At 46.7% G+C, this 26,612-nt stretch overlaps 2 protein-coding genes, 1 non-coding gene and 1 pseudogene across 3 annotated transcripts in view; 2 read left to right on the forward strand and 2 right to left on the reverse strand.

Annotated features, from left to right (window-relative positions):
• LOC138242792 (zinc finger protein 271-like) overlaps positions 1-11,479 on the reverse strand; it is a 781,993-nt gene extending 770,514 nt beyond the window's left edge. Inside the window, exon 1 of the mRNA XM_069198343.1 lies at positions 10,512-11,479. Within this exon, the coding sequence (XP_069054444.1) occupies positions 10,512-11,440 (929 nt within the window). The 5' untranslated portion in view covers positions 11,441-11,479. The remainder of the gene's footprint in view (positions 1-10,511) is intronic.
• LOC138244859 (5S ribosomal RNA) lies at positions 8,921-9,039 on the reverse strand. The gene has a single exon (XR_011193474.1). It is a non-coding gene; the product is annotated as a 5S ribosomal RNA (ribosomal RNA).
• Positions 11,480-16,719: 5,240 nt separating the features above from the next.
• The window catches only part of LOC138242765 (zinc finger protein 850-like), a 409,608-nt gene continuing 399,715 nt past the window's right edge, over positions 16,720-26,612 (forward strand). Inside the window, exon 1 of the mRNA XM_069198321.1 lies at positions 16,720-17,220. Within this exon, the coding sequence (XP_069054422.1) occupies positions 16,751-17,220 (470 nt within the window). The 5' untranslated portion in view covers positions 16,720-16,750. The remainder of the gene's footprint in view (positions 17,221-26,612) is intronic.
• On the forward strand, positions 19,819-19,927 carry LOC138219219 (5S ribosomal RNA; annotated as a pseudogene).

Genomic DNA, 26,612 nt, shown 5'->3' on the forward strand with positions numbered 1-26,612 from the left:
GACGGAGGACATTCACACCTGGCTTAACCAGTACTGCACCGTCCACCATGGAACTGAGGTTAGAGATGTTGATGGTATAAAAACAGGAGCAAGGAAATTCGAGGTTCGCTTGCTACCGGACAGCGTAAATGGAGGCTTAAGGCACCTGCCCTCTACAATCCGGCTGGGCGCCTGCAATGGCTATGTGTTTTATGTGGGACAACCAAAGGTTTGTCGGCGCTGTGGTGCTGTGGGACACCTGGCATCGTCCTGCACTGTGAAATGCTGCAAGACCTGTGGCAAACAGGGACATTTAGCCTCTGACTGTTCAATGCTGCCAAAGTGCAATTTATGTGGCTCGGAAGGACACGTTTTTAAGAACTGCCCTCACGCCTACGCCAGTAAACTCAAAATGAGAAAGGATGAGGCAGTGCTTGTTTCAGCCAAACCGGCCCGAAAATCCAAAGCAAACAACAAGTCAAACAAAGAACCCTTGTTGGACAAAGACTCTCAGCCTCCAGCCAGGATCAGTCCTGCTGTGGCTCCGGGGCTGGTGGAAGAGAAATCCACTACGCCCCCACAACCGCAGACTGCACCAGACAAGCACGAGGGTTTGAAAACCCCCGAGAACAGCGAGGACCCCTCCCCCACTCCTGCTCCTCAGAACGAGGGCCAGTGTGGGGCCCCCCGGTGGAGCGGGTCCAGCGAGGATACCCAGGATTCAGCGGAGCTGCTTTTCTCAGACTCTGCAAGTGCTACAGATGCCCTCCTCTCCTCCATCCAGTCCATCACGGAGGATCTGCAGCAGCTGGTGGGTGAGGGGGAAGAGGAGACTGGTGCATCGGCTGCACCCCTTTCCCCTCAGTGCTCCCAGGAGCTGGACTTGAGGAAAAGAAAAAATGACTCTGTTTTCTCCCCGAGCGAGGAGGAAGGAGAGCATGGCGATGGGGACAGCTGGAACCTCTCCACCCCTCCCTCTACCCCCTTCCTTGAAATGGACTCTGTGAACGCTTTTACTGCTGCCACCCTGATGAAGGCTCATTCAGAGGATGGCTGGCAGGAAATTGGTAAGAAGAAAAAGAAAAAGAAAAAGGTAACAGGTGAGACCGAAGAGAAATGTGTTTTGTAAAGACTGGTTCCACTTTCTTATGTAATATGGCTCTTAACATAATTTCTCTTAACACAAGAGGTATCAATGACAGAGTTAAATGCCAGTCTGTCTTTGATTACCTCCAGCAGAGAGAGGGAGATGTGTTGATGTTGCAGGAGTGTGCTTTAGCCTATCAAGAGAGGTATAAAAGTTTTGAAGATAGGTGGGATAAAGGGCCTTCTGTATGGTCAGGGGACAATAACAACAGAGCCTCTGGCGTGGCCATTCTTTTCAAAGGATGGGCATTCAAATTGAAAAGTATTCAGAGGGTCATAGATGGCAGGTTGCTGTGTGTGGATGTGGAATGGGGGACCGTTAACCTGCGGCTAATCAATGTGTATTGCCCTACTGACGTAGGAGGAAGGGTGGAGCTACTCAAGGCACTCTCCCCCCTATTGTTATGCAGCACAGACGTGATAGTGGGAGGGGATTTTAATTGTATCTTAGAGCACACAGACAGGCAGTCTAGCTCGCCGATAAAATTGGATTCCAGCTCACTGGCCCTGCAAAACTTAGTTCAAGACTTTAAACTCTCAGACACATATAGATGTATATATCCCACAACAGCAGGATATACATGGTCAGGGAGGAATAGCAGCTCCAGAATTGACTATTGCTTTGTCTCAGAGAGAGTGAAAGTTGTTGGGGTCACTCTTCAGCCTGTCTTCTTCTCAGATCATCAGGCTTTAAGGTGTAGAGTGGAACTCCAGGGCGGGACTGTCTTTGGCCCAGGCCTCTGGAAACTCAACACAAAGCTGCTAGAGAACGAGGGGGTAGTATCCCGCTACAAGGAGAAACTATCACAGTGGCTGTCCTTGCAGTGTCTGTACGGGTCAGTAGGAGAGTGGTGGGAGGAGGTGAAGGTGAGGACAAAGGCCTTTTTCATGGCTGAGGGAAGGAAGGCTGCTGCCAGACGGAGAGGAGTGCTAGCCAGGAAACAGAGGCAGCTGCAGCGTCTCTACACGATGCTGCACAGTGGCTTCGATGTGCTCGAGGATATCGCCCTTTTAAAAAAGGACATCCGGAGCATAGCCGAAGAAAGTAGTCGAGGAGTGCTGTTAAGAAGCAGAGTGCAGTTCTTGGAAGAAAATGAGAAGTGTACTCGCTTCTTTTTCAGGAAAGTGGTAGGCTCCAAGACTGTCATGGAAAGTGTAGTTGATGAGGAGGGACGAGAGAGAACAGAGCCGAGTGCTATCCTCTCCTGCACCGAGGCTTTCTACTCAAGACTGTACAGCTCTACAGAGGTAAAGGATGAAGATATTCATTTTTTTACCTCAAAGCTAGAAAACATTTTGAGTGAAGAAGATAGGGAAGTACTTGAGAGGGATTTGACAGTAAAAGAGCTGAGACAGGCTATGGAGAGCTTACAGAAGGGGAAAACTCCGGGTGCTGACGGGCTCCCTAAAGAATTTTATTGCACCTTTTGGGATCTGCTTCAGGATTTGCTACTGCTCCTATTCGAGGAAAGCTACAAGACAGAATTGCTGCCTGACTCCTTAAGAGAAGGCACTATCTCTCTCTTGTTTAAGAAAGGAGCAAAAAATGACATAAAGAACTGGAGACCCCTCAGCCTGTTAGGCGTGGACACTAAGATCCTGTCCAAAGCCCTTTTCCTGCGCCTACAAAATGTAGTGGCCTCACTGGTAGGGAAAGAACAGACTTGTGGGATAGCAGGACGCCTGATGAGCGACAACCTGGCCTTGTTGAGGGATGTCTGTCTGTACTCTGAGGATCGCTCCCTCCCTCTGTGCATTTTAGGTGTAGACCTAGAAAAGGCCTTTGACCGCCTAAACCGGCAGTACTTAACATCGGTACTTGAGCACATGAAGTTTGGCCCCATCATGAGAAAGTGGATTAACCTGCTGTACACAGGTAGCAACAGCAGAGTCATGGTTAATGGCAATAGATCACGCACCTTTGAAGTCTGTTCAGGGGTGAGGCAGGGCTGCCCATTATCCCCCTTGTTATTCGTTTTGGCTATGGAGCCCTTAGCCTGTGCCTTGCGCCAGGATCAGGCCATTAATGGGATACCAGTGCCTGGAAGTGGGGGAGGAGAGGTAAAGACATCTCTATACATGGATGACGTCACCCTGCTCCTCTCTGACAATGCCTCAATTAGCAGAGCTCTGCAGTGCTGTGATCGGTTCTCTTTGGCTTCCTCCGCAAAAATTAACACATCTAAGAGTGAGATTTTTTATCAGAACTGGAGGGAGCCAAAAGAAGGACATGATCTCAGGCTGCAAGAGAAGAGAATTAAGGTCCTGGGGGTGTATTTTGGAGAAGAGATGGGAACAGTAAATTGGCAGAACAAATTGCCAATCTTAAACAAAAAACTGATGCAATGGAAGGACCGAGACCTCACCATGACAGGGAAGGTGCTGGTCATCAAAGCCGAGCTCTTGCCTGTCTTGAATTTTCTGGCTTCTACCTTCCCAATCCCACACCGTGTTGCGGCGGTGCTGAGGAGATTGATGTTTCAATTTCTATGGGGTGGGAAGCAGGAAAGACTCAGAAGGGAAATAATGTACAGGCCGCTACCCTCAGGGGGGAAGTCTGTCCCAGATATTGCTACGAAGCTGCTGTGCATTTTCCTGGCCTCTGTGCTGAGAGGCTTTGCAACAGCACCTGCAGCGCGTACCTGGACTTATTTTTCCAGGCTCTGGGTAGGTAGGGAGGTGTTCAGAGTGTGGGGTGTCAGACCCAAGCTGGACGTCCCACTCTCTGACACATGCCCTGCAATTTATGGGACAGTTAAAAGTTTTCTAAGATCTCACCCAATTGGCCATATTCCCCTCCGAGATGTCAGCGTCCAAAAACTGGAAGATTTCGTAGCACCCCAGAACAATAGGCAGACCCCTGTGGGCATTTTAACATCAGCCCAAACAAGGAAGGTGTGGAAACACACATCCTCTAAATTTCTGTGCAACATTCACAGAGATTTAGCCTGGAGTGTCGTCCACCAGTGCTTACCGGTACGAACTTTCTTGTACCGTAGGGGCCTCACCCCCAGCCCTCGCTGCGTTAGGGTGGGCTGCGGCGAGGAGGAGACTGTGACCCATCTCCTGTGGTCCTGCTTTTTTGCTAAGGCCTTCTGGGCCCAGTTTGAAGATTGGTTGCAGGCTCTCTCGCCCCAATTTACCCTGACCGCTGCTTTCATCATATACGGCATCTCTCCTGTCAAACTTCCCCCTGACGTGTTTGACAGGATCTGGGCCGTGGTGAACAGTGGGAAAGACGCCCTGTGGAGAGTGAGGAACATGGGGCTGTTCAAAGGCATCGAGGTCCCAGTCAAGGCAGCAGGTAGCCTGGCCCTGTTCATCACCCGAGAGAACTATTACCTCAGAGATCTGTGGAGAGAAGGGAGGGAGGAAGCAGAAAATCTGTGGGAAATAGAGGGCATTGGACAGTATCTCAAGAAACTGTGAAAAACATTATCATGTTTAAATAAAGAATGTGATTTGCACCAGAAAAAAAGAAAATTGTTGCTATGTAACTGTTACCGTGTCAAAATGTAATGAGATGTGATCATATATACTGTTTTAAGTATGTATATTAATGTAAAGCTTTCTGATTTGTGATTTCCTGTAATTTTTTGTGAAAAGAAAATAAAGTTCTTAAAAATCGAAATCGGTGGAGTAGTTGGATTGTTTTCCTTGTTTTGTGGAAGCAGTGTTTGTTTAGCAGTTCACGAAATGGCAACTTTTGGATCCTGCAAGAATGCTGTGCGTTTTGAGCTTTTGGATGACCTCTTCATGGATCGTATGCAGTTCAGCAGAAAAGTGTTGCAGAAGGAACTTGGCTTTGAACCTCGGCACTTGGATTTCATCTTCGCTCTCCCAGGTCAGAAAGCATTTGAGGTTGTTTTTGCTACCTATCCTCTGTTTGAACAATGTGTGGATGTGTTTGAGGCAAAAAGAGGGAAAGTTCCTGCCCTTGAGAAAATCGACTTGCAGCCTCTGACACAGAGAGAGAGGAAAACGGTGCATGTTGTTATGTTCTTGGAACTGGCAAAGACGGAGGACATTCACACCTGGCTTAACCAGTACTGCACTGTCCACCATGGAACTGAGGTTAGAGATGTTGACGGTATAAAAACAGGAGCAAGGAAATTCGAGGTTCGCTTGCTACTGGACAATGTAAATGGAGGCTTAAGGCACCTGCCCTCTACAATCCGGCTGGGCGCTTGCAAAGGCTATGTTTTTTATGTGGGACAACCAAAGGTGTGTCGGCGCTATGGTGCTGTGGGACACCTGGCATCGTCCTGCACTGTGAAATGCTGCAAGACCTGTGGCAAACAGGGACATTTAGCCTCTGACTGTTCAATGCTGCCAAAGTGCAATTTATGTGGCTCGGAAGGACACGTTTTTAAGAACTGCCCTCACGCCTACGCCAGTAAACTCAAAATGAGAAAGGATGAGGCAGTGCTTGTTTCAGCCAAACCGGCCCGAAAATCCAAAGCAAACAACAAGTCAAACAAAGAACCCTTGTTGGACAAAGACTCCTTGCCTCCAGCCAGGATCAGTCCTGCTGTGGCTCCGGGGCCGGTGGAAGAGAAATCCACTACGCCCCCACAACCGCAGTCTGCACCAGACAAGCACGAGGGTTTGAAAACCCCCGAGAACAGCGAGGACCCCTCCCCCACTTCTGCTCCTCAGAACGAGGGCCAGTGTGGGGCCCCCCGGTGGAGCGGGTCCAGCGAGGATACCCAGGATTCAGCGGAGCTGCTTTTCTCAGACTCTGCAAGTGCTACAGATGCCCTCCTCTCCTCCATCCAGTCCATCACGGAGGATCTGCAGCAGCTGGTGGGTGAGGGGGAAGAGGAGACTGGTGCATCAGCTGCACCCCTTTCCCCTCAGTGCTCCCAGGAGCTGGACTTGAGGAAAAGGAAAAATGACTCTGTTTTCTCCCCGAGCGAGGAGGAAGGAGAGCATGGCGATGGGGACAGCTGGAACCCCTCCACCCCTCCTTCTGCCCCCTTCCTTGAAATGGACTCCATGAACGCTTTTACTGCTGCCACCCTGATGAAGGCTCATTCAGAGGATGGCTGGCAGGAAATTGGTAAGAAGAAAAAGAAAAGAAGAAGGTAACAGGTGAGACAGAAGAGAAATGTGTTTTGTAAAGACTGGTTCCACTTTCTTATGTAATATGGCTCTGAACATAATTTCTCTTAACACCAGAGGTATCAATGACAGAGTTAAATGCCAGTCTGTCTTTGATTACCTCCAGCAGAGAGAGGGAGATGTGTTGATGTTGCAGGAGTGTGCTTTAGCCTATCAAGAGAGGTATAAAAGCTTTGAAGATAGGTGGGATAAAGGGCCTTCTGTTTGGTCAGGGGACAATAACAACAGAGCCTCTGGCGTGGCCATTCTTTTCAAAGGACGGGCATTCAAATTGAAAAGTATTCAGAGGGTCATAGATGGCAGGTTGCTGTGTGTGGATGTAGAATGGGGGACCATTAACCTGCGGCTAATCAATGTGTATTGCCCTACTGACGTGGGAGGAAGGGTGGAGCTACTCAAGGCACTCTCCCCCCTATTGTTATGTAGCACAGACGTGATAGTGGGAGGGGATTTTAATTGTATCTTAGAGCACACGGACAGGCAGTCTAGCTCGCCGATAAAATTGGATTCCAGCTCACTGGCCCTGCAAAACTTAGTTCAAGACTTTAAACTCTCAGACACATTCAGATGTATATATCCCACAACAGCAGGATTTACATGGTCAGGGAGGAATAGCAGCTCCAGAATTGACTATTGCTTTGTCTCAGCGAGAGTGAAAGTTGTTGGGGTCACTCTTCAGCCTGTCTTCTTCTCAGATCATCAGGCTTTAGGGTGTAGAGTGGAACTCCAGGGCGGGACTATCTTTGGCCCAGGCCTCTGGAAACTCAACACAAAGCTGCTAGAGAACGAGGGGGTAGTATCCCGCTACAAGGAGAAACTATCACAGTGGCTGTCCTTGCAGTGTCTGTACGGGTCAGTAGGAGAGTGGTGGGAGGAGGTGAAGGTGAGGACAAAGGCTTTTTTCATGGCTGAGGGAAGGAAGGCTGCTGCCAGACGGAGAGGAGTGCTAGCCAGGAAACAGAGGCAGCTGCAGCGTCACTACACGATGCTGCACAGTGGCTTCGATGTGCTTGAGGATATCAACCTTTTAAAAAAGGACATCCGGAGCATAGCCGAAAAAAGTAGTCGAGGAGTGCTGTTAAGAAGCTGAGTGCAGTTCTTGGAAGAAAATGAGAAGTGTACTCGCTTCTTTTTCAGGAAAGTGGTAGGCTCCAAGTCTGTCATGGAAAGTGTAGTTGATGAGGAGGGACGAGAGAGAACAGAGCCGAGTGCTATCCTCTCCTGCACCGAGGCCTTCTACTCAAGACTGTACAGCTCTACAGAGGTAAAGGATGAAGAAATTCATTTTTTTACCTCAAAGCTAGAAAACGTTTTGAGTGAAGAAGATAGGGAAGTACTTGAGAGGGATTTGACAGTAGAAGAGCTGAGACAGGCTATGGAGAGCTTACAGAAGGGGAAAACTCCGGGTGCTGACGGGCTCCCTAAAGAATTTTATTGCACCTTTTGGGATCTGCTTCAGGATCCGCTACTGCTCCTATTCGAGGAAAGCTATAAGACAGAATTGCTGCCTGACTCCTTAAGAGAAGGCACTATCTCTCTCTTGTTTAAGAAAGTAGCAAAGAATGACATAAAGAACTGGAGAGCCCTCATTCTGTTAGGCGTGGACACTAAGATCCTGTCCAAAGCCCTTTTCCTGCGCCTACAAAATGTAGTGGCCTCACTGGTAGGGAAAGAACAGACTTGTGGGATCGCAGGACGCCTGATGAGTGACAACCTGGCCTTGTTGAGGGATGTCTGTCTGTACTCAGAGGATCGCTCCGTCCCTCTGTGCATTTTAGGTGTAGACCTAGAAAAGGCCTTTGACCGCCTAAACCGGCAGTACTTAACATCGGTACTTGAGCACATGAAGTTTGGCCCCATCATGAGAAAGTGATTAACCTGCTGTACACAGGTAGCAACAGCAGAGTAATGGTTAATGGCAATAGATCACGCCCCTTTGAAGTCTGTTCAGGGGTGAGGCAGGATTGTCCATTATCCCCCTTGTTATTCGTTTTGGCTATGGAGCCCTTAGCCTGTGCCTTGCACCAGGATCAGGCCATTAATGGGATACCAGTGCCTGGAAGTAGGGGAGGAGAGGTAAAGACATCTCTATACATGGATGATGTCACCCTGCTCCTCTCTGACAATGCCTCAATTAGCAGAGCTCTGCAGTACTGTGATCGTTTCTCTTTGGCTTCCTCTGCAAAAATTAACAAATCAAAGAGTGAGATTTTTTGTCAGAACTGGAGGGAGCCAAAAGAAGGACATGACCTCAGGCTGCAAGAGAAGAGAATCAAGGTCCTGGGGGTGTATTTTGGAGAAGAGATGGGAACAGTAAATTGGCAGAACAAATTGCCAATCTTAAACAAAAAACTGATGCAATGGAAGGACCGAGACCTCACCATGACAGGGAAGGTGCTGGTCATCAAAGCCGAGCTCTTGCCTGTCTTGAATAAGTGAATATATGTCTAGTTATACGAAAAACAAGTGGTTTATTGACTGATCTTCATTTGCAGATTTAGAGGCAGCTTCGATATTCGTTTTACAAACAGGGTTTTTTATATGAGTCACACACATGCCATAGCAACAAAACGTCTCTAGAGATGAGGCTATAGATAACCTTTCCATCCTCCAGGTTTTACTCCCAAAGCCTACGGCACCAACGGCGACCTCTGCTGGTCAAGAGAGCAAAAGCTTGCAGCGCCTGGTATTCCCAAGCGGTCTCCCATCCAAGTACTAACCAGGCCCAACCCTGCTTAACTTCCAAGATCAGATGAGATCATGCACATTCAGGGTGGTGTGGCCACAAGCGAAAGCCATGGCGCCTGACTCGCTACTTGAAGCTGTGTGTGGCTGGGGCTCCGTGCCCCCCCAAGCGGGACTGAAGGATCGTTCATTTGCAATTCTTTGGAAAGGAGCTTCTTTCGAAATCAATGCGTGCCTGGATTTTTCGCGAACGTGCTCCATTCTGTTCGCTTGTCCCGAGCTGGATAAGGACAAACAGGTATCAGCTTGTTCCCTTCTCCCACCCCCCTCTGTGTACAGTAGAGACACCTGTTCTGACTGGAGGAGCTCATCCAACTGTGTCTGGAGAGAAGCCAGGGTATCAGCTTGTTTCCCCCTCCAACCCCTCTCTGTGTACAGTAGAGCAACCTGTCCTAATTGGAGGAGCTTGTAGACATCCTCTCACGAGCAGTCAGTCACAAAATGATTCTTTGATGGTTATTAAAAGACCGACCCAGCGGGATAACTCAGCAACGCACACACACGGATACTAATACATGAGAATACATTTATTATTACATAAAATGTGCATATCAACATAACAGATCTTATAGTGAGGGTTAGCAGAATACAAAAGGTATATATTCAATCACGAAGAGTTACAAACCAAGAGGGAAATACATTCTGTATATCATTCATTTAGACAGTTTTGTAAATGAACTTTGTCACAACTTGTACATGTGATACTCAAAAGCAAGTACATGACTCATAGGAATTAAATTTATATCAACTGGCGTTGAGGTAACAATTGAATTCTCGAGCTGTAATGCAGAATGTTGAATACTCATCCCCTCTGTGGAGATTCAGATCTCCCGTGGATGCAAAGAAACAGTGGCAGGCTGTTGCTGTGTCCAATCGGCGCTCTCTGGCCCGGTGCAAGGCAGTGCTGGTTCGACGTGAGAGAAGGAGAAGGAGAAGGAGTAGAGAGATTTCTGCTGCGGTGCGCTGCTGATGCTCTCTGAAGACCGGCAAGTTAGCGTTGACTGAAACTAACAGAGTTTGCACACAGAAAAGTCACAATCTTTAGACAGGAAAAAGACTGGAGGAACTATGGTCGCTCATTGGTTGAAAGATCCATGGGCATTCAAGAATCATTTTGTGACTTACTGCAACAATTAACAATTGTCCCATTAAATGCACAAACCACTACATTTATTGATGCCTTGTGAGAGGATGCCTACATTTATTGGTGCCCCGTGTGAGGATGATTAACCATGAACTCTGACCTTGGGGTTGTAAACCATTTGGGATGAGACTCTCCCTTGGAATCTCCCAGACAGTGAGGCACCAGAGATGACCATTTGTAAGGGTGGTTGATGTGTCTCAGCACTGGGAGTTGTTCCTTATCAGAACACTCTATCAGCTAGAAAAACACCTTAAATGTGAACCAAATGGAATGACCTCTCTGTATCAAGCACCACTTGAGATGAGGGAGAGAGAGACTGGCAAAGGAGCAGCAAGCTTAATTCCTGTATTTTAATAAACTTTGCCGCTTCAACGGTTTCTCTCCTGTGTGAATGCGCTGGTGGATAATTAAGCTATTTGACTGACTAAAACGCTTCCCACACTGACTGCAGCTGAACGGTCTCTCTCCTGTGTGACTGCGCTGGTGGATAATTAAGCTACTTGACTGACTAAAACTCTTCCCACACTGACTGCAGCTGAAAGGTTTCTCTCCTGTGTGAATGAACTGGTGGGTTTTTAGATGGTCCAAGCGACTGAAACTCTTCCTACACTGACTGCAGCTGAACGGTCTCTCTCCTGCGTGAATGCGCTGGTGGGTTTTTAAGTGACTTGACTTACCAAAACTCTTCCCACACTGACTGCAGCTGAACGGTCTCTCTCCTGTGTGAATGCGCTGGTGAGTTTTTAAGTCACCTGACTGACTAAAACTCTTCCCACACTGACTGCAGCTGAATGGTCTCTCTCCTGTGTGAATGCGCTGGTGGGTTTTTAAGTGACTTGACTTACTAAAACTCTTCCCACACTGACTGCAGCTGAACGGTCTCTCTCCTGTGTGAATGCGCTGGTGGGTTTTTAAGTCACCTGACCGACTAAAACTCTTCCCACACTGACTGCAGCTGAATGGTCTCTCTCCTGTGTGAATGCGCTGGTGGGCTATTAAGCTACTTGACCGACTAAAACTCTTCCCACACTGACTGCAGCTGAAAGGTCTCTCTCCTGTGTGAAGGTGCTGGTAGGGCTTTGAAATGCTAGACTGACAGAAACGCTGCTTCTCCCCGTGCCATAATTGCAGTTTGTCCACTCCATCTGAGCAAGGCCTTGAGTGATTCTTCCTCATCCTCTGCTCGTGCTGGGGTCTCTTATTCTGCAAATGCTCCATGGAATGGCCTTGCTCTATGTGATGAAACTGAGATTTGTTTTCTTCATTATGTCCCCCAGTGTGCTGCTCAGCAGAGTGAATCATCTGGGGCTCTCCGAGACTTAAACCGTCCAGTTCATTCAGTTGTTCCTCTCTTTGCCCAAGAACAGACATACTCTCCAGTTCATTAAAACTTTCAAAAATTTTCTCAGTAACCAGATTATTAAACCTGTGTGTAAAGTCAACAGAATCTAAGGGATCATATGATTGTTTTAGACTCTGCAATGACAGTCTCTCTACTTGAACAGAACAAGGCCTAATTATTATCAAGCCCTGTAGGAGCTGTTGTTGCTCCTCCCTGTACTGACTCTTCTCTGAGTACTGTGACTCAGTACTGTTCTCTTCACCAGGTACATCACTCTGCTGCTCTGCAGGGTCAATTGACTTGGGATCCATATCCTGCTCTGTAAGATTTAAAACATCCAGTTTTTCACCGTGGTCTTGTACAGAGATGCTGCCCAGTTCATTACAACCTTGTGTAATATTGATTGTGTCCAGATTATTCATCTTCTCTGTAAAATCATCACATACTAAGAGCCCAGGTGTCTCACTCTCAGGCTCTGTCTTCATCATGGGCACAGAATCCAGATCCTTGACACTCTGTCTGCTGTCTGTGTGCTGCTCACTAAGTGCCTCTTTCCCTTCTGCGGCAGTGAGCTCTGTCTCCTGCATCAGACTGGAGCCCCACTCCTCCTCACTGTGCTGCTGTTCAAGAGGAGCCCTTTCCCCAGCGTCAGAGAGAACACTGGCCTTTGAGCCTGTAAACACAGGACAAGAAGACACCACCTTTATAAGAATAGACTTTATTTTATAGTTTTATACCTTTAGAGGTAGCTTCTCTAAGCACTTTACAGAAGGCAAACAACAAAAAATACACAATATAAGCATGATGAGAATACACAGTTAGAGGAGACAGTGGTACTAAGTACAGTAGGAGCAGAGGGGTACAGAACAGTTAAATAAAGGCTCTTCTGAAGAAGAAAGTTTTGAGTCTGGATTTGAAGGAGTTTAGAGAAGGGGACTCTCTGATATCCTTGGGGAGAGAGTTACAGAGCTTGGGGCAAAACAGGAGAAGGCCATGTCACCCATAGAGTGTAGACAGACTGGGGGACAAATAGTTGAACACAATTAGAAGAGCGAAAACTGCAAGGTAGGGAGTTGGGTGATAATATGAAACTTGATATGAAACTTGACAGGAAGCCAGTGCAAGGACTCCAGGATAGGAGTAATGTGATCATTTGTACTAGACCTGGTCAGGATTCTGGCTGCTGAATTTTGGACATACTGGTGTTTGTTCAATGTGGATTTAGAAACCCCACAGAGTAGAGCATTACAGTAGTCGATTTGGGAGAAGACAACATTTTTCAGTCACAGTTAGTGATAACATAGGGCGTAGTCGAGCAATATTTATGAGGTGAATGAAAGATGTTCTGACAAAATGCTGCACATATGGGTCGAAAGTCAAATATCATCCCCATGTTTTTCAATTTACACTGAAGCTCAAGTACAAGACCATCTACAGATAGGGTTACACATTGGTTGTACAAAGTTGATGGGTGGTGCAAATAAGCATGACTTCAGTCTTGTCACAGTTAAAGAATTTTTGAGTCACCCAAGTTTTTATATCGGGGATGCAAATAAATAGAATAGAGACAGCCACATCTGCATCAGGTTTGGTATGGATGTATATTTGAGTATTACCAGCATAGTAGTGATAGCTGAGGCCATGTGATCTTAAAAGCCTTAAACTACACACACGTATACTAGTACACTCACAATCAATTTGGGTTGTTTAAACATAGTGGAATAAGTGGGTATAAGGGCGTGTTCTGATTTAGCTTCGTCAGAAACCTAACTACCATGTAAAAAATAAGTCTACTTTAATAATATCACAATTACATTACATTTACATTAATGTGCACTGAGAGAGAAAGGGGTTAATACAGACACATTGACTTCACACTACAGGACATTAACACTGAACCGAAACAGAGGTTAATACAGACACTTTCTGGACACTAAGTACATTAACACTGCAATCAGAGAAAGGGGTTAATACACACGCACTGACTGACTGGACACTTCAGTGCATTAACACTGCACTGAAAGAGGGGTTAATACAGACACTATGACTGACTGGATGCTACAGTGCATTAACACTGTACTGAAAGAGAGGGGTTAATACAGACACACTGACTGGACATAACAGTACATTAACACTGTACTGAGAGAGAGGGGTTAATACAGACACACTGGCTGGACATAACAGTACATTAACACTGCACTGAGAGAGAGGGGTTCATACAGACACACTGACTGGACACTACAATACTTTAACACTGCACTGAGAGAGAGGGGTTAATACAGACACTATGACTGACCGGACACTACAGTACATTAACACTAGACTGAGACAGGGGGCTCATACAGACATTGACAAACTGGAACTTAGAGCATCTTACCACTGCACTGAGAGAGGGGTTAAAACAGACACTGATTGGACACTACAGGACATAAAGTCTGAACTGAGAGAGAAGGGTGAATACAGACACACTTACTGCACAGTACAGTACATAAACAATGCACTTAGAGAGAGAGGGGTTAATACAGACACTGGATTAATATTCCAATACAACGTAAATACAATATTTATAAATGTTGTTTCCTAATGACGTTGGAGTACAAATTGATTCAGTGAAACAATTGTTGAATGTGAACGAGGTGTTTTCAGCACCGTAACCGGACAAAACAATTCAGTTTCCAATAAAGAATCCCGTTGCTACATCACAAATGTCTGTCCCACATCACTCTGCATCTCTCCACTATACTCTCACCTCTTTTGGAAAGTTTGATGACGGTTTGATACTTTGTTAGAACGCGTACTGATAATGACAAAAATAAAGTTTGTTGTTTAAAACAATCTCACCATTGAGTTAATTATAGACATTGTTTTTTAACACACACACACTGACTTCAACCGTTGGGGACTTGAACCCGGGACTCTGGCGTCACTCAACAGGGACCCAGCCAGTTGAGCTAAAGAGAGATCTCCCTTCAGCCCAGTGGCTGCAGCCCCTGCTATCACAGGGGAGGGCGGTGACATCACCACTCTGGTAAGCCGGCTTTCACACTCAATGGTGGCTGTTAGCGTTACAGTATAATTAAGGACAATCACATAGGGCTTAATTTAGTTTCATGCAAGTATTTACTTCCTTTCTTGGAATAACTTGTTTTTCAACAACATTCATACAATTTGCGAAATATGAAATACAAATCTTGCTTATTGGTGCAGAAGAAATACTGCCAGCTGGCAAGAAAATGATGGATTTTTTTTTCTTTAACCAAAAACCTGCACAGGGAGATGTAGAACAAAAATCCGCTTGAGACGTTTTCGTTGGGGAGGAGGGTTGCGGAAGGGCAAAAAGAATCTGTTGCGTTTCACAAAATTCAGTTACGAACGGCGCAAGTCGCAGGTGATTCACTCCTCTTCACTAGGTGGCGATAGGAGGTGCAGTGAAGTTTATATCCGGCTGCAGAGACTCCTCTTTCTCAGCTCCGCTTCTCGATTGTCTTGAAGTCGCCGCCACGCTAACGAATGACGCCTTCAAACTGCGCTACACTGCATATATTTCACCCACGTGTAGGTGATTTAATCATTTTCTTTAGGTAAAGAAGGAAGTTGTTTTTTTAATAACTTCAGTTTCTGAAAACGTAGCGTCTTGTTGGTTGTTTATGCTTGAACAGAGCACAGACCTGACAACAGAATCTGTGAAGAATAAAAATAAAGAAGTTGTTCTGTTTAAATCGCAACTCAGCCTTTGTTTCTGACCGACTCTGAAGAAGGATGGCGGAGTGCTTGTTAAATCTGCAAACCCAGCTTGACTCTTTCATGCAGGTTTTGCTCAAATCGGTCGTGTATGAAGTGTCAGAAGTTTTCCGAAACTGGATGTCTGACTCTGAGGACGAGTTTCAAGACAAACTCCGCAGCGTCTCCCAGATCCTGGTGAGACGGGCCATGTTTATAATCACTCAGTGTGTGGATGACAGTGTCGGGAGTGAAATGGCGCAGCTGAAGAAGGAAAACGAGAGCCTGAAGTGGAGATTGCAGCTGAGGGAGAAGGAGTCGGTAGCAGGAGGAGATCAGGAACAGACAGATCATGTTGGACACACGCTTCCCTGTGAAGTCACTGCAGAAATAAAAGAAGAAATGGACACGGAACTGCAGCTCTCAGGTCAGTGTGTTTAAAACCAGTGTCTATAACTTTCTCACTGGTGAGATTTTTTTAAATAACAAATTTTATTTTAAAGAAAACATCTCGCAAGAGTAAACATTCTAGTTATCTAACAAACTATCAAAGTGTCATAAAAAAACTTTCCTCAGTGGTGAGAATATAGTGGAGAGATGCAGAGTGACATGGGAAAGACTTGTGTGATGTAGCAACGGGATTCTTTATTGGAAACTGAACTGTTTTGTCCGGTTACGGTGCTGAAAACACCTAGTTCAAATTCAACAATTGTTTCACTGAATTAATTTGTACTCCAACGTCATTAGGAAACAACATTTATAAATGAACAAGTAATAGGTTTATTCCATGCTGAAAAAAAGAAGAGAGAAAAAACACGGCTCCACGGCCGAAACGTTTTGTTTTTTCTCTCTTCTTTTTTTCCAGCATGGAATAAACCTATTACTTGTTCCTTTGCAGCTTACGCATGCTGACGCAGCTATCCACATGAACATTTATAAATATTGTATTTACGTTGTATTGGTCTAAATTACTAATACTATACTAAGTATACTAATGATTGTGTATATAAACATTATTTAATTGGTTTAAGTATTACTGTCGTCCAGGGTCTGTATCTGTATTGAGTCCTTGAATATTAATCCAGTGTGTCTATATTAACCCCTCTCTTTCTCAATGCAGTGTTAGTGTAGTGTCCAGAAAGTGTCTGTATTAACCTCTCACTCAGTGCAGTGTTAATTACCTGTAGTGTGCAGTGTGTCTGTATTAACCCCTTTCTTTGATTGCAGTGTTAATGTCCTATAGTGTCCAGTCAGTCTGTGTTAACCCCTCTCTCAGTGCAGTGTTAATGAACTGTAGTGTCCAGTCTGTATGTATCTATTAACCCCTCTCTCTCAGTGCAGTGTTTATGTGCTGTTATGTCCATTCAATGTGTCTGTATTAACCCCTCTCTCAGTGCAGTCTTTATGTCCTGCAGTGTCCAGTCAGTGTCTGTATTAACCTGCCTCTCTCTGTGCAGTTTTAAAGTAATGTAATGTGCAGTCAGTGTGTGTCTATTAACCCCTTTCTCTCAATGCATTTGCAGAATAAGAGACCCCAGCACGATCAGAGGATGAGGAAGAATCACTCAAGGCCTTGCTCAGATGGAGTGGACAAACTGCCATTATGGCAAAGGGAGAAGCAGCGTTTCTGTCATTCTAGCACTTCAAAACCCTACCAGCACTTTCACACAGGAGAGAGACTGTTCAGCTGTAGTCAGTGTGGGAAGAGTTTTAGTCGGTCGAGTAGCTTAATAGCCCACCAGCACATTCACACAGGAGAGAGACCATTCAGCTGCAGTCAGTGTGGGAAGAGTTTTAGTAAGTCAAGTCACTTAAAAAGGCACCAGCACAGTCACACAGGAGAGAGACCATTCAGCTGCAGTCAGTGTGGGAAGAGTTTTAGTCGGTCAAGTAACTTAGTAACTCACCAGCGCATTCACACAGGAGAGAGACCGTTCAGCTGCAGTCAGTGTGGGAAGAGTTTTATTCGGTCAAGTGACTTAAAAACCCACCAGCGCATTCACACAGGAGAGAGACCATTGTAGCGGCAGGGTTTATTAAAATACAGGAATTAAGTTTGCTGCTCCCTTGCCAGTCTCTCTCTCCCTCATCTCAAGTGGTGCTTGATACAGAGAGGCCATTCCGTGTGGTTCACATTTAAGGTGTTTTTCTAGCTGAAAGAGTGTTCTGATAAAGAACAACTCCCAAAGCTGAGACACATCAGCCACCCTAATTAATGGTCATCTCTGGTGCCTCACTGTCTGGGAGATTCCAAGGGAGAGTCTCATCCCAAGTGGTTTACAACCCCAAGGTCAGAGTTCATGGTTAATCATCCTCTCACGAGGCACCAATAACAGTAGGGACTTGTGCATTTACTGGGCCAATTGTTAATTGTAGCAGTAAGTCACAAAATGATTCTCGAATGTCCATGGAACTTTCAACCAATGAGCGACCGTAGTTCCTCCAGGTAAAACTCCAGCTCCTCCTGGACATCCTCAGACTCAGCTCAGACAGTCACGTAACGGCCAATGTGTCCGAGTGCCAGGACTTTTCCTTGTTCTAAGAGTCGAGAACGGAGGTTGCCAGCGTAACCAAAGGGTCCACCCGAGGTTAGCCCAGCAGCAAGCCTCATGAACCCACCGCGAACGCTCACCTGATCAACGAGTGAACTACGGTCGGAGCTGTGGACAGCTGAATATCAGTATTCAGGACTCGCACTACATCAAAAACGAACCGGTCTTCTTCCTGTCTAAAGAGTGTGACTTGCTCGGATCTGTAGTCATTTTTCTTTGTGCAATCTCTCATTAGTTTAAGCCAACACTGACTAGCCGGTCTTCAGAGAGCATCAGCAGCGCACCGCAGCAGAAATCTCTCTTCTTCTTCTTCTCTCACGTCGAACCAGCACTGCCTGGCACCAGCAGAGCCAGAGAAGGCCAGAGAGCACCGATTGCATGCAGCAACAGCCTGCCACTGCTTCTTTGCGTCCGTGGGAGATCTGGATCCCCACAGAGCGGATGAGTATTCAACATTCTGCATTACAGCTCGAGAATTCAATTGTTACCTCAACCTGAGTTGATATCAATTTAATTCCTATGAGTCACGTACTTGCTTTTGAGTATCTAATGTACAAGTTTTAACAAAGTTCATTTACAAAACGGTCTAAATGAATGATATACAGAATGTATGTCCCTCTTGGTTTGTAACTCTTTGTGATTGAATATATACCTTTTGTATTCTGCTAACCCTCACTATAAGATCTGTTATGTTGATATGCACATTTTATGTAATAATAAATGTATTCTCGTGTATTAGTATCCATGTGTGTGTGCGTTGCTGAGTTATCCTGCTGGGTCGGTCTTCTAATAACCATCAAAGAATCATTTTGTGACTTACTGCTACAATTAATAATTGTCCTGTTAAATGCACAAGACACCTATATTTATTGGTGCCTCGTGAGAGGATGCCTTCAAGCTCCTCCAGTCAGGACAGTAGGCTCTACTGTACACAGAGAGGGGTGGGGGTGTGGATTAAGCCGATACCCTGGCTTCTCTCCAGACACAGCTGGGTGAGCTCCTCCAGTAAGGACAGGAACCTCTTCTGTACACAGAGAGGGATGGGAGGGGGGAACAAGTTGATACCCTGGCTTCTCACCAAACACAGCTGGATGAGCTCCGCCAGTCAGGACAGGAGGCACTACTGTACACAGAGAGAGATGGGGGTATGGAACAAGCTGATACTCTGGCTTCTCTACAGACAGAGCTGGATGAGCTCCTCCAGTCAGGACAGAAGGCTCTACTGTACACAGAGAGCTGTGGGGGTGTGGAACAAGCTGATACTCTGGCTCCTCTCCAGACACAGCTGGATCAGCTTCTCCAGTCAGGACAGGAGGCGCTACTGTACACAGAGGGGGGTGGGAGAGGGGAACAAGCTGATACCCTGCTGTCTCTCCAGGCACAGCTGGGTGGGCTCCTCCAGTCAGGACAGGAGGCTCTACTGTACACAGAGAGGGGTGGTGGTGTGGAACAAGCCGATACCCTGGCATCTCTCCCGACACAGCTGGATGAGGTCCTCCAGTAAAGACAGGAGGCTCAACTATACACAGAGGGGGGTGGGAGAAGGGAACAAGCTGCCCAGCCCGGTTGTTGAAGCCGATACCCTGGCTTTTCTTTAGACACAGCTGGGTGAGCTCCTCCAGTCAGGAAAGGAGGCTCTACTGTACGCAGAGGGGTGGGAGGGGGTAACAAGCTGATACCCTGGCATCTCTCCAGACACAGCTGGATGAGATCCTCCAAGCAGGACAGGAAGCTCTACTGTACACAGAGAGGGATGGGAGAGGTGAACAAGCCAATACCCTGGCTTCTCTCCAGGCACAGCTGGGTGAGCTCCTCAAGTCAGGACAGGAGGCTCTACTGTACACAGAGGCGGGTGGGAGGAGGGAACAAGCTGATACCTGTTTGTCCTTATCGAGTGCAGGACAAGCCAACACAAGGGAGCACATTTGCGAACATCCAGCCACGCATTGATTTCGAAAGAAGCTCCTTTCCAAAGAATTGCAAATGAACGATCCTTTAGTCCCGCTCAGGGGACACGGAAACCCCGCCAAACAGCTTCAAGTAGCGTGTCAGGTGCCATCGCTTTAGCTTATGGCCATACCGCCCTGAACATATCTGATCTTGGAAGCTAAGCAGGGTCAGGTCTGGTTAGTACTTGGATGGGAGACCGCCTGGGAATACCAGCTGCTGTAAGCTCTTGCTCTCTCAGCCAGCAGAGGTTGCCACTGGTGCCGTAGGCTTTGGGAGGAAAGCTGGAAGTAGGGACATTTAACACTTCCAAGAAAAGTGATCTATAGCCTCATTTCTAGAGATGTTTTGTTGCTATGGCATGTGTGTGACTCATACATATAAAAAAACCCGTTTGTAAAACGAATATCGAAGCTGCCTCTAAATCTGCAAATGAAGATCAATCAATAAACCACTTGTTTTTCATATAACTGTAATCATTCATAGCCGTTCAGGGACGCCAAATATGTAACGTTGCCATAGCAAAATTAAATGTAGTGGCTCTCTGAAGGCACCAGTTCTGTAGGGTTTGGGCATTTACTGGAACAATTATCAATTGTAGCAGTAAATCACAAAGTTGATTCTTTTGATGGCTTTAGAATCCAACCATGCGACATAACTCAAACAACGCACACACACAGGTACTAATACACGAGGATACATTTATTAATACATAAAATATGCATATAAACCTAACATATCTTATCGAGAGGGTTATCAGAATACAAAAGATATATATTCAACCAGTTACAAAGTGTTACACATATCAAGAGGACATACGTTCAGTATATCATTCATTTAGACCGTTTCGTAAATGAACTTGGTTATAACTTCTACATTAGATACTCAAAACAAGTACATAACTCTTAGGAATTAAATTGATATCAACTGGTTGGGATAACAATTGAATTCTCGAGCTGTAATGCATTGAAGTTGAATACTCATCCAATTTCTGGGGATTCAGATCTCCTGCGGGCACAAAGAAACAGTTGCAGGCTTGTTGCTGTGCGGCTTGCGACGGTGCACTGCTGTTGCTCACTGACCGGCTAGTTAGTGTTGGCTTTAACTAGCAAAGTTTGTGCACAGGAGAAAAGATGACTGTGGGTCCCAGCAAGTCAGGAAGAGGACCGGTTCGTTCCAGATGAAGAGCTAGTTCTGAATAGTGATTCAGCTGTCCACAGTTCCGACCTGTTCACGAGGCCTGCTGCTGGTGCTAACCTCGGTTGGATCCTCTGGTTACTCTCTGGCAACCTCCGCTCTAGACTCTTAGAACAAGGGAAAGTTCTAGCACTCGGACACACTGGCCGTTCCATGGTTGTCCGGGCTGAGTCTCAGGATGGTCAGGAGGCGCGCTGCGAGAATGTCCTGCCCTTGGGAGCCTTCTGCTCCTGGGCCGTCCTGCCCTGGAATTCTCCTTTGAATTCCCTTTAGGAAAGTCCACAGAATTCTCCATTGAATCTCTCTGAATCTTACTGAATCTCTCAGGCTCTCTGTGTTGCCTGTTTTTACCTGGAGGAACTTCAGCTCGTTGATTGGCTGAAAGTTCCATGGGCATCAGAGTCCCACGTGGGTTACTCGGCCCTACCAGTCCCTGATTGGTTGATCAAGGTGAGATATGAGTCACTTAATCCTGACACTTAGGAATGCAGTCCAGATGTCCATCTGGCACTCCCTAGACAGATAGGCGCCAATGGATGACCATTGATCATGATAGCCAGGCTTAGCTAAGTGCATCCCCCTTTGGGAGCTGTCCTTATCAAAGGAACCTTAAATCAGCCTGCATGAATAGTTTCTCTGTGGCTGCACCACAGAGATGAACAAATGGGGCCTCATTTGGGAAAGCTCAGAAACACTTAATTCTGCCTTATTAATAAGCCTCGGCGCTACATAACTATACATATATTCACTTATTACTGATTTCATTCATTGAGCATGGATGCAATAGAGGTACAGCCATTCACTGTTTGACATGTCTGCACTGGTACAGATCCTAGCAATCAGAAAATGGGTGAAACTGTCTTTAGAATAAGCATACAGTACCGAGGCCCCCCATGACCAAATAAAGGCTAACCTCGATAATCATCCTAAGTAATGCAAACTACAGCAAAAAGACTCACTTTGAAAAGGGAATGAATGTCTGGAAGGAGTAGTGTAACCAGCTTGAATTGGTTCTCTGGACCTATAAGTAAATAATAGAATAGAACTATATAGAACTAGTAGCGTTATCGATTCCTTTCAAACTGGGACCCTATAGCAAGCACATGATTCGTGGTGTCGGAAATCTTCTGTATCTGATATTGGACCAAGCACATCGGGGGAGAGCGCGAACGCAGTCCCCCACTACCACAAGCATCTTGAGATACTGTCCTATGCCCTCTATTTCCCACAGATTTTCTGCTTCCTCCCTCCCTTCTTTCCACAGATCTCTGAGGTAATCGTTCTCTCGGGTGATGAACAGGGCCAGGCTACCTGCTGCCTTGACAGGGACCTCGATGCCTTTGAACAGCCCCATGTTCCTCACTCTCCACAGAGCGTCTTTCCCACTGTTCACCACGGCCCAGATCCTGTCAAACATGTCAGGAGGAAGTTTGTCAGGAGAGATGCCGTATATAACGAAAGCAGCGGTCAGGGAAAATTGGGGCGAGAGAGCTTGCAACCAGTGTTCAAACTGGGCCCAGAAGGTCTTAGCAAAAAAGCAGGACCACAGGAGATGGGTCACAGTCTCCTCCTCACCGCAGCCCACCCTAACGCAGCGAGGGCTGGGGGTGAGGCCCTACGGTACAAGAAAGTTCGCACCGGTAAGCACTGGTGGATGACATTTCAGGCTACGTCTCTGTGAATGTTGCACAGAAACTTAGAGGATGTGTGTTTCCACACCTTCCTTGTTTGGGCTGATTGTTAAAATGATCACATGGGTCTGCCTATTCTTCTGGGGTGCAATGAAATCTTCCAGTTTTTGGAGGCTGACATCTCGGAGGGGAATATGGCCAATTGGGTGAGATCTTAGAAAACTTTTAACTGTCCCATAAATTGCAGGGCATGTGTCAGAGAGTGGGACATCCAGCTTGGGTCTGACACCCCACACTCTGAACACCTCCCTACCTACCCAGAGCCTGGAAAAATAAGTCCAGGTACGCGCTGCAGGTGCTGTTGCAAAGCCTCTCAGCACAGAGGCCAGAAAAATGCACAGCAGCTTCGTAGCAATATCTGGGACAGACTTCCCCCCTGAGGGTAGCGGCCTGTACATTATTTCCCTTCTGAGTCTTTCCTGCTTCCCACCCCATAGAAATTGAAACATCAATCTTCTCAGCACCGCCGCAACACGGTGTGGGATTGGGAAGGTAGAAGCCAGAAAATTCAAGACAGGCAAGAGCTTGGCTTTGATGACCAGCACCTTCCCTGTCATGGTGAGGTCTCGGTCCTTCCATTGCATCAGTTTTTTGTTTAAGATTGGAAATTTGTTCTGCCAATTTACTGTTCCCATCTCTTCTCCAAAATACACCCCCAGGACCTTAATTCTCTTCTCTTGCAGCCTGAGATCATTTCCTTCTTTTGGCTCCCTCCAGTTCTGATAAAAAATCTCACTCTTAGATTTGTTAATTTTTGCAGAGGAAGCCAAAGAGAAACGATCACAGCACTGCAGAGCTCTGCTAATTGAGGCATTGTCAGAGAGGAGCAGGGTGACGTCATCCATGTATAGAGATGTCTTTACCTCTCCTCTCCCACTTCCAGGCACTGGTATCCCATTAATGGCCTGATCCTGGCGCAAGGCACAAGCTAAGGGCTCCATAGCCAAAACGAATAACAAGGGGGATAATGGGCAGCCCTGCCTCACCCCTGAACAGACTTCAAAGGGGCGTGATCTATTGCCATTCACCATTACTCTGCTGTTGCTACCTGTGTACAGCAGGTTAATCCACTTTCTCATGATGGGGCCAAACTTCATGTGCTCAAGTACCGATGTTAAGTACTGCCGGTTTATGTGGTCAAAGGCCTTTTCTAGGTCTACACCTAAAATGCACAGAGGGAGGGAGCGATCCTCCGAGTACAGACAGACATCCCTCAACAAGGCCAGGTTGTCGCTCATCAGGCGTCCTGCTATCCCACAAGTCTGTTCTTTTCCTACCAGTTAGGCCACTACATTTTGTAGGCGCAGGAAAAGGGCTTTGGACAGGATCTTAGTGTCCACACCTAACAGACTGAGGGGTCTCCAGTTCTTTATGTCATTCTTTGCTCCTTTCTTAAACAAGAGAGAGATAGTGCCTTCTCTTAAGGAGTCAGGCAGCAATTCTGTCTTATAGCTTTCCTCGAATAGGAGCAGTAGCGGATCCTGAAGCAGATCCCAAAAGGTGCAATAAAATTCCTTAGGGAGCCCGTCAGCACCCGGAGTTTTCCCCTTCTGTAAGCTCTCCATAGCCTGTCTCAGCTCTTCTACTGTCAAATCCCTCTCAAGTACTTCCCTATCTTCTTCACTCAAAAAGTTTTCTAGCTTTGAGGTAAAAAAATGAATTTCTTCATCCTTTACCTCTGTAGAGCTGTACAGTCTTGAGTAGAAGGCCTCGGTGCAGGAGAGGATAGCACTCGGCTCTTTTCTCTCTCGTCCCTCCTCATCAACTACACTTTCCATGACAGACTTGGAGCCTACCACTTTCCTGAAAAAGAAGCGAGTACACTTCTCATTTTCTTCCAAGAACTGCACTCTGCTTCTTAACAGCACTCCTCGACTACTTTCTTCGGCTATGCTCCGGATGTCCTTTTTTAAAAGGGTGATATCCTCGAGCACATCGAAGCCACTGTGCAGCATCGTGTGCAGCTGCCTCTGTTTCCTGACTAGCACTCCTCTCCGTCTGGCAGCAGCCTTCCTTCCTTCAGCCATGAAAAAGGCCTTTGTCCTCACCTTCACCTCCTCCCACCACTCTCCCACTGACCTGTACACACACTACAAGGATAGCCACTTTGATAGTTTCTCCTTGTAGGGGGATACTACCCCCTCGTTCTCTAGCAGCTTTGTGTTGAGTTTCCAGAGGCCTGGGCCAAAGACAGTCCCGCCCTGGAGTTCCACTCTACACCCTAAAGCCTGATGATCTGAGAAGAAGACAGGCTGAAGAGTGACCCCAACAACTTTCACTCTCGCTGAAACAAAGCAATAGTCAATTCTGGAGCTGCTATTCCTCCCTGACCATGTATATCCTGCTGTTGTGGGATATATACATCTAAATGTGTCTGAGAGTTTAAAGTCTTGAACTAAGTTTTGCAGGGCCAGTGAGCTGGAATCCAATTTTATCGGAGAGCTAGACTGCCTGTCTGTGTGCTCTAAGATACAATTAAAATCCCCTCCCACTATCACGTCTGTGCTACATAACAATAGGGAAGAGGGTGCCTTGAGTAGCTCCACCCTTCCTCCCACGTCAGTAGGGCAATACACATTGATTAGCTGCAGGATAACGGTCCCATATTCCACATCCACACACAGCAACCTGCCATCTATGACCCTCTGAATACTTTTCAATTTGAAAGCCCATCCTTTGAAAAGAATGGCCACGCCAGAGGCTCTGTTGTTATTGTCCCCTGACCAAACAGATGGCCCTTTATCCCACCTATCTTCAAAGCTTTTATACCTCTCTTGATAGGCTAAAGCACACTCCTGCAACATCAACACATCTCCCTCTCTCTGCTGGAGGTAATCAAAGACAGACTGGCATTTAATTCTGTCATTGATACCTCTGGTGTTAAGAGAAATTATGTTTAGAGCCATATTACATAAGAAAGTGGAACCAGTCTTTACATAACACATTTCTCTTCGGTCTCACCTGTTACCTTCTTCTTTTTCTTCTTACCAATTTCCTGCCAGCCATCCTCTGAATGAGCCTTCATCAGGGTGGCAGCAGTAAAAGCGTTCACGGAGTCCATTTCAAGGAAGGGGGTAGAGGGAGGGGTGGAGGGGTTCCAGCTGTCCCCATCGCCATGCTCTCCTTCCTCCTCGCTCGGGGAGAAAACAGAGTCATTTTTCCTTTTCCTCAAGTCCAGCTCCTGGGAGCACTGAGAGGAAAGATGTGCAGCCGATGCACCAGTCTCCTCTTCCCCCTCACCCACCAGCTGCTGCAGATCCTCCGTGATGGACTGGATGGAGGAGAGGAGGACATCTGTAGCCCTTGCAGAGTATGAGAAAAGCAGCTCCGATGAATCCTGGGTATCCTCGCTGGACCCGCTCCACCGGGGGGCCCCACACTGGCCCTAGTTCTGAGGAGCAGGAGTGGGGGAGGGGTCCTCGCTGTTCTCGGGGGTTTTCAAACCCTCGTGCTTGTCTGGTGCAGTCTGCGGTTGTGGGGGCGTAGTGGATTTCTCTTCCACCGGCCCTGGAGCAACAGCAGAACTGATCCTGGCTGGAGGCTGAGAGTCTTTATCCAACAAGGGTTCTTTGTTTAACTTGTTGTTTGCTTTGGCTTTTCGGGCCGGTTTGGCTGAAACAAGCACTGCCTCATCCTTTCTCATTTTGAGTTTATTGGCGTAGGTGTGAGGGCAGTTCTTAAAAACGTGTCCTTCCGAGTCACATAAATTGCACTTTGGCAGCATTGAACAGTCAGAGGCTAAATATCAATGTTTGCCACAGGTCTTGCAGCATTTCACAGTGCAGGACGATGCCAGGTGTCCCACAGCACCACAGCGCCAACACACCTTTGGTTGTCCCACATAAAAAACATAGCCATTGCAGGCGCCCAGCCGGATTGTAGAGGGCAGGTGCCTTAAGCCTCCATTTACATTGTCCAGTAGCAAGCGAACCTCGAATTTCCTTGCTCCTGTTTTTATACCGTCAACATCTCTAACCTCAGTTCCATGGTGGACGGTGCAGTACTGGTTAAGCCAGGTGTGAATG

Source organism: Lepisosteus oculatus, chromosome 14 (assembly GCF_040954835.1).
Source record: "Lepisosteus oculatus isolate fLepOcu1 chromosome 14, fLepOcu1.hap2, whole genome shotgun sequence".
Classification (NCBI taxonomy): domain Eukaryota; kingdom Metazoa; phylum Chordata; class Actinopteri; order Semionotiformes; family Lepisosteidae; genus Lepisosteus; species Lepisosteus oculatus.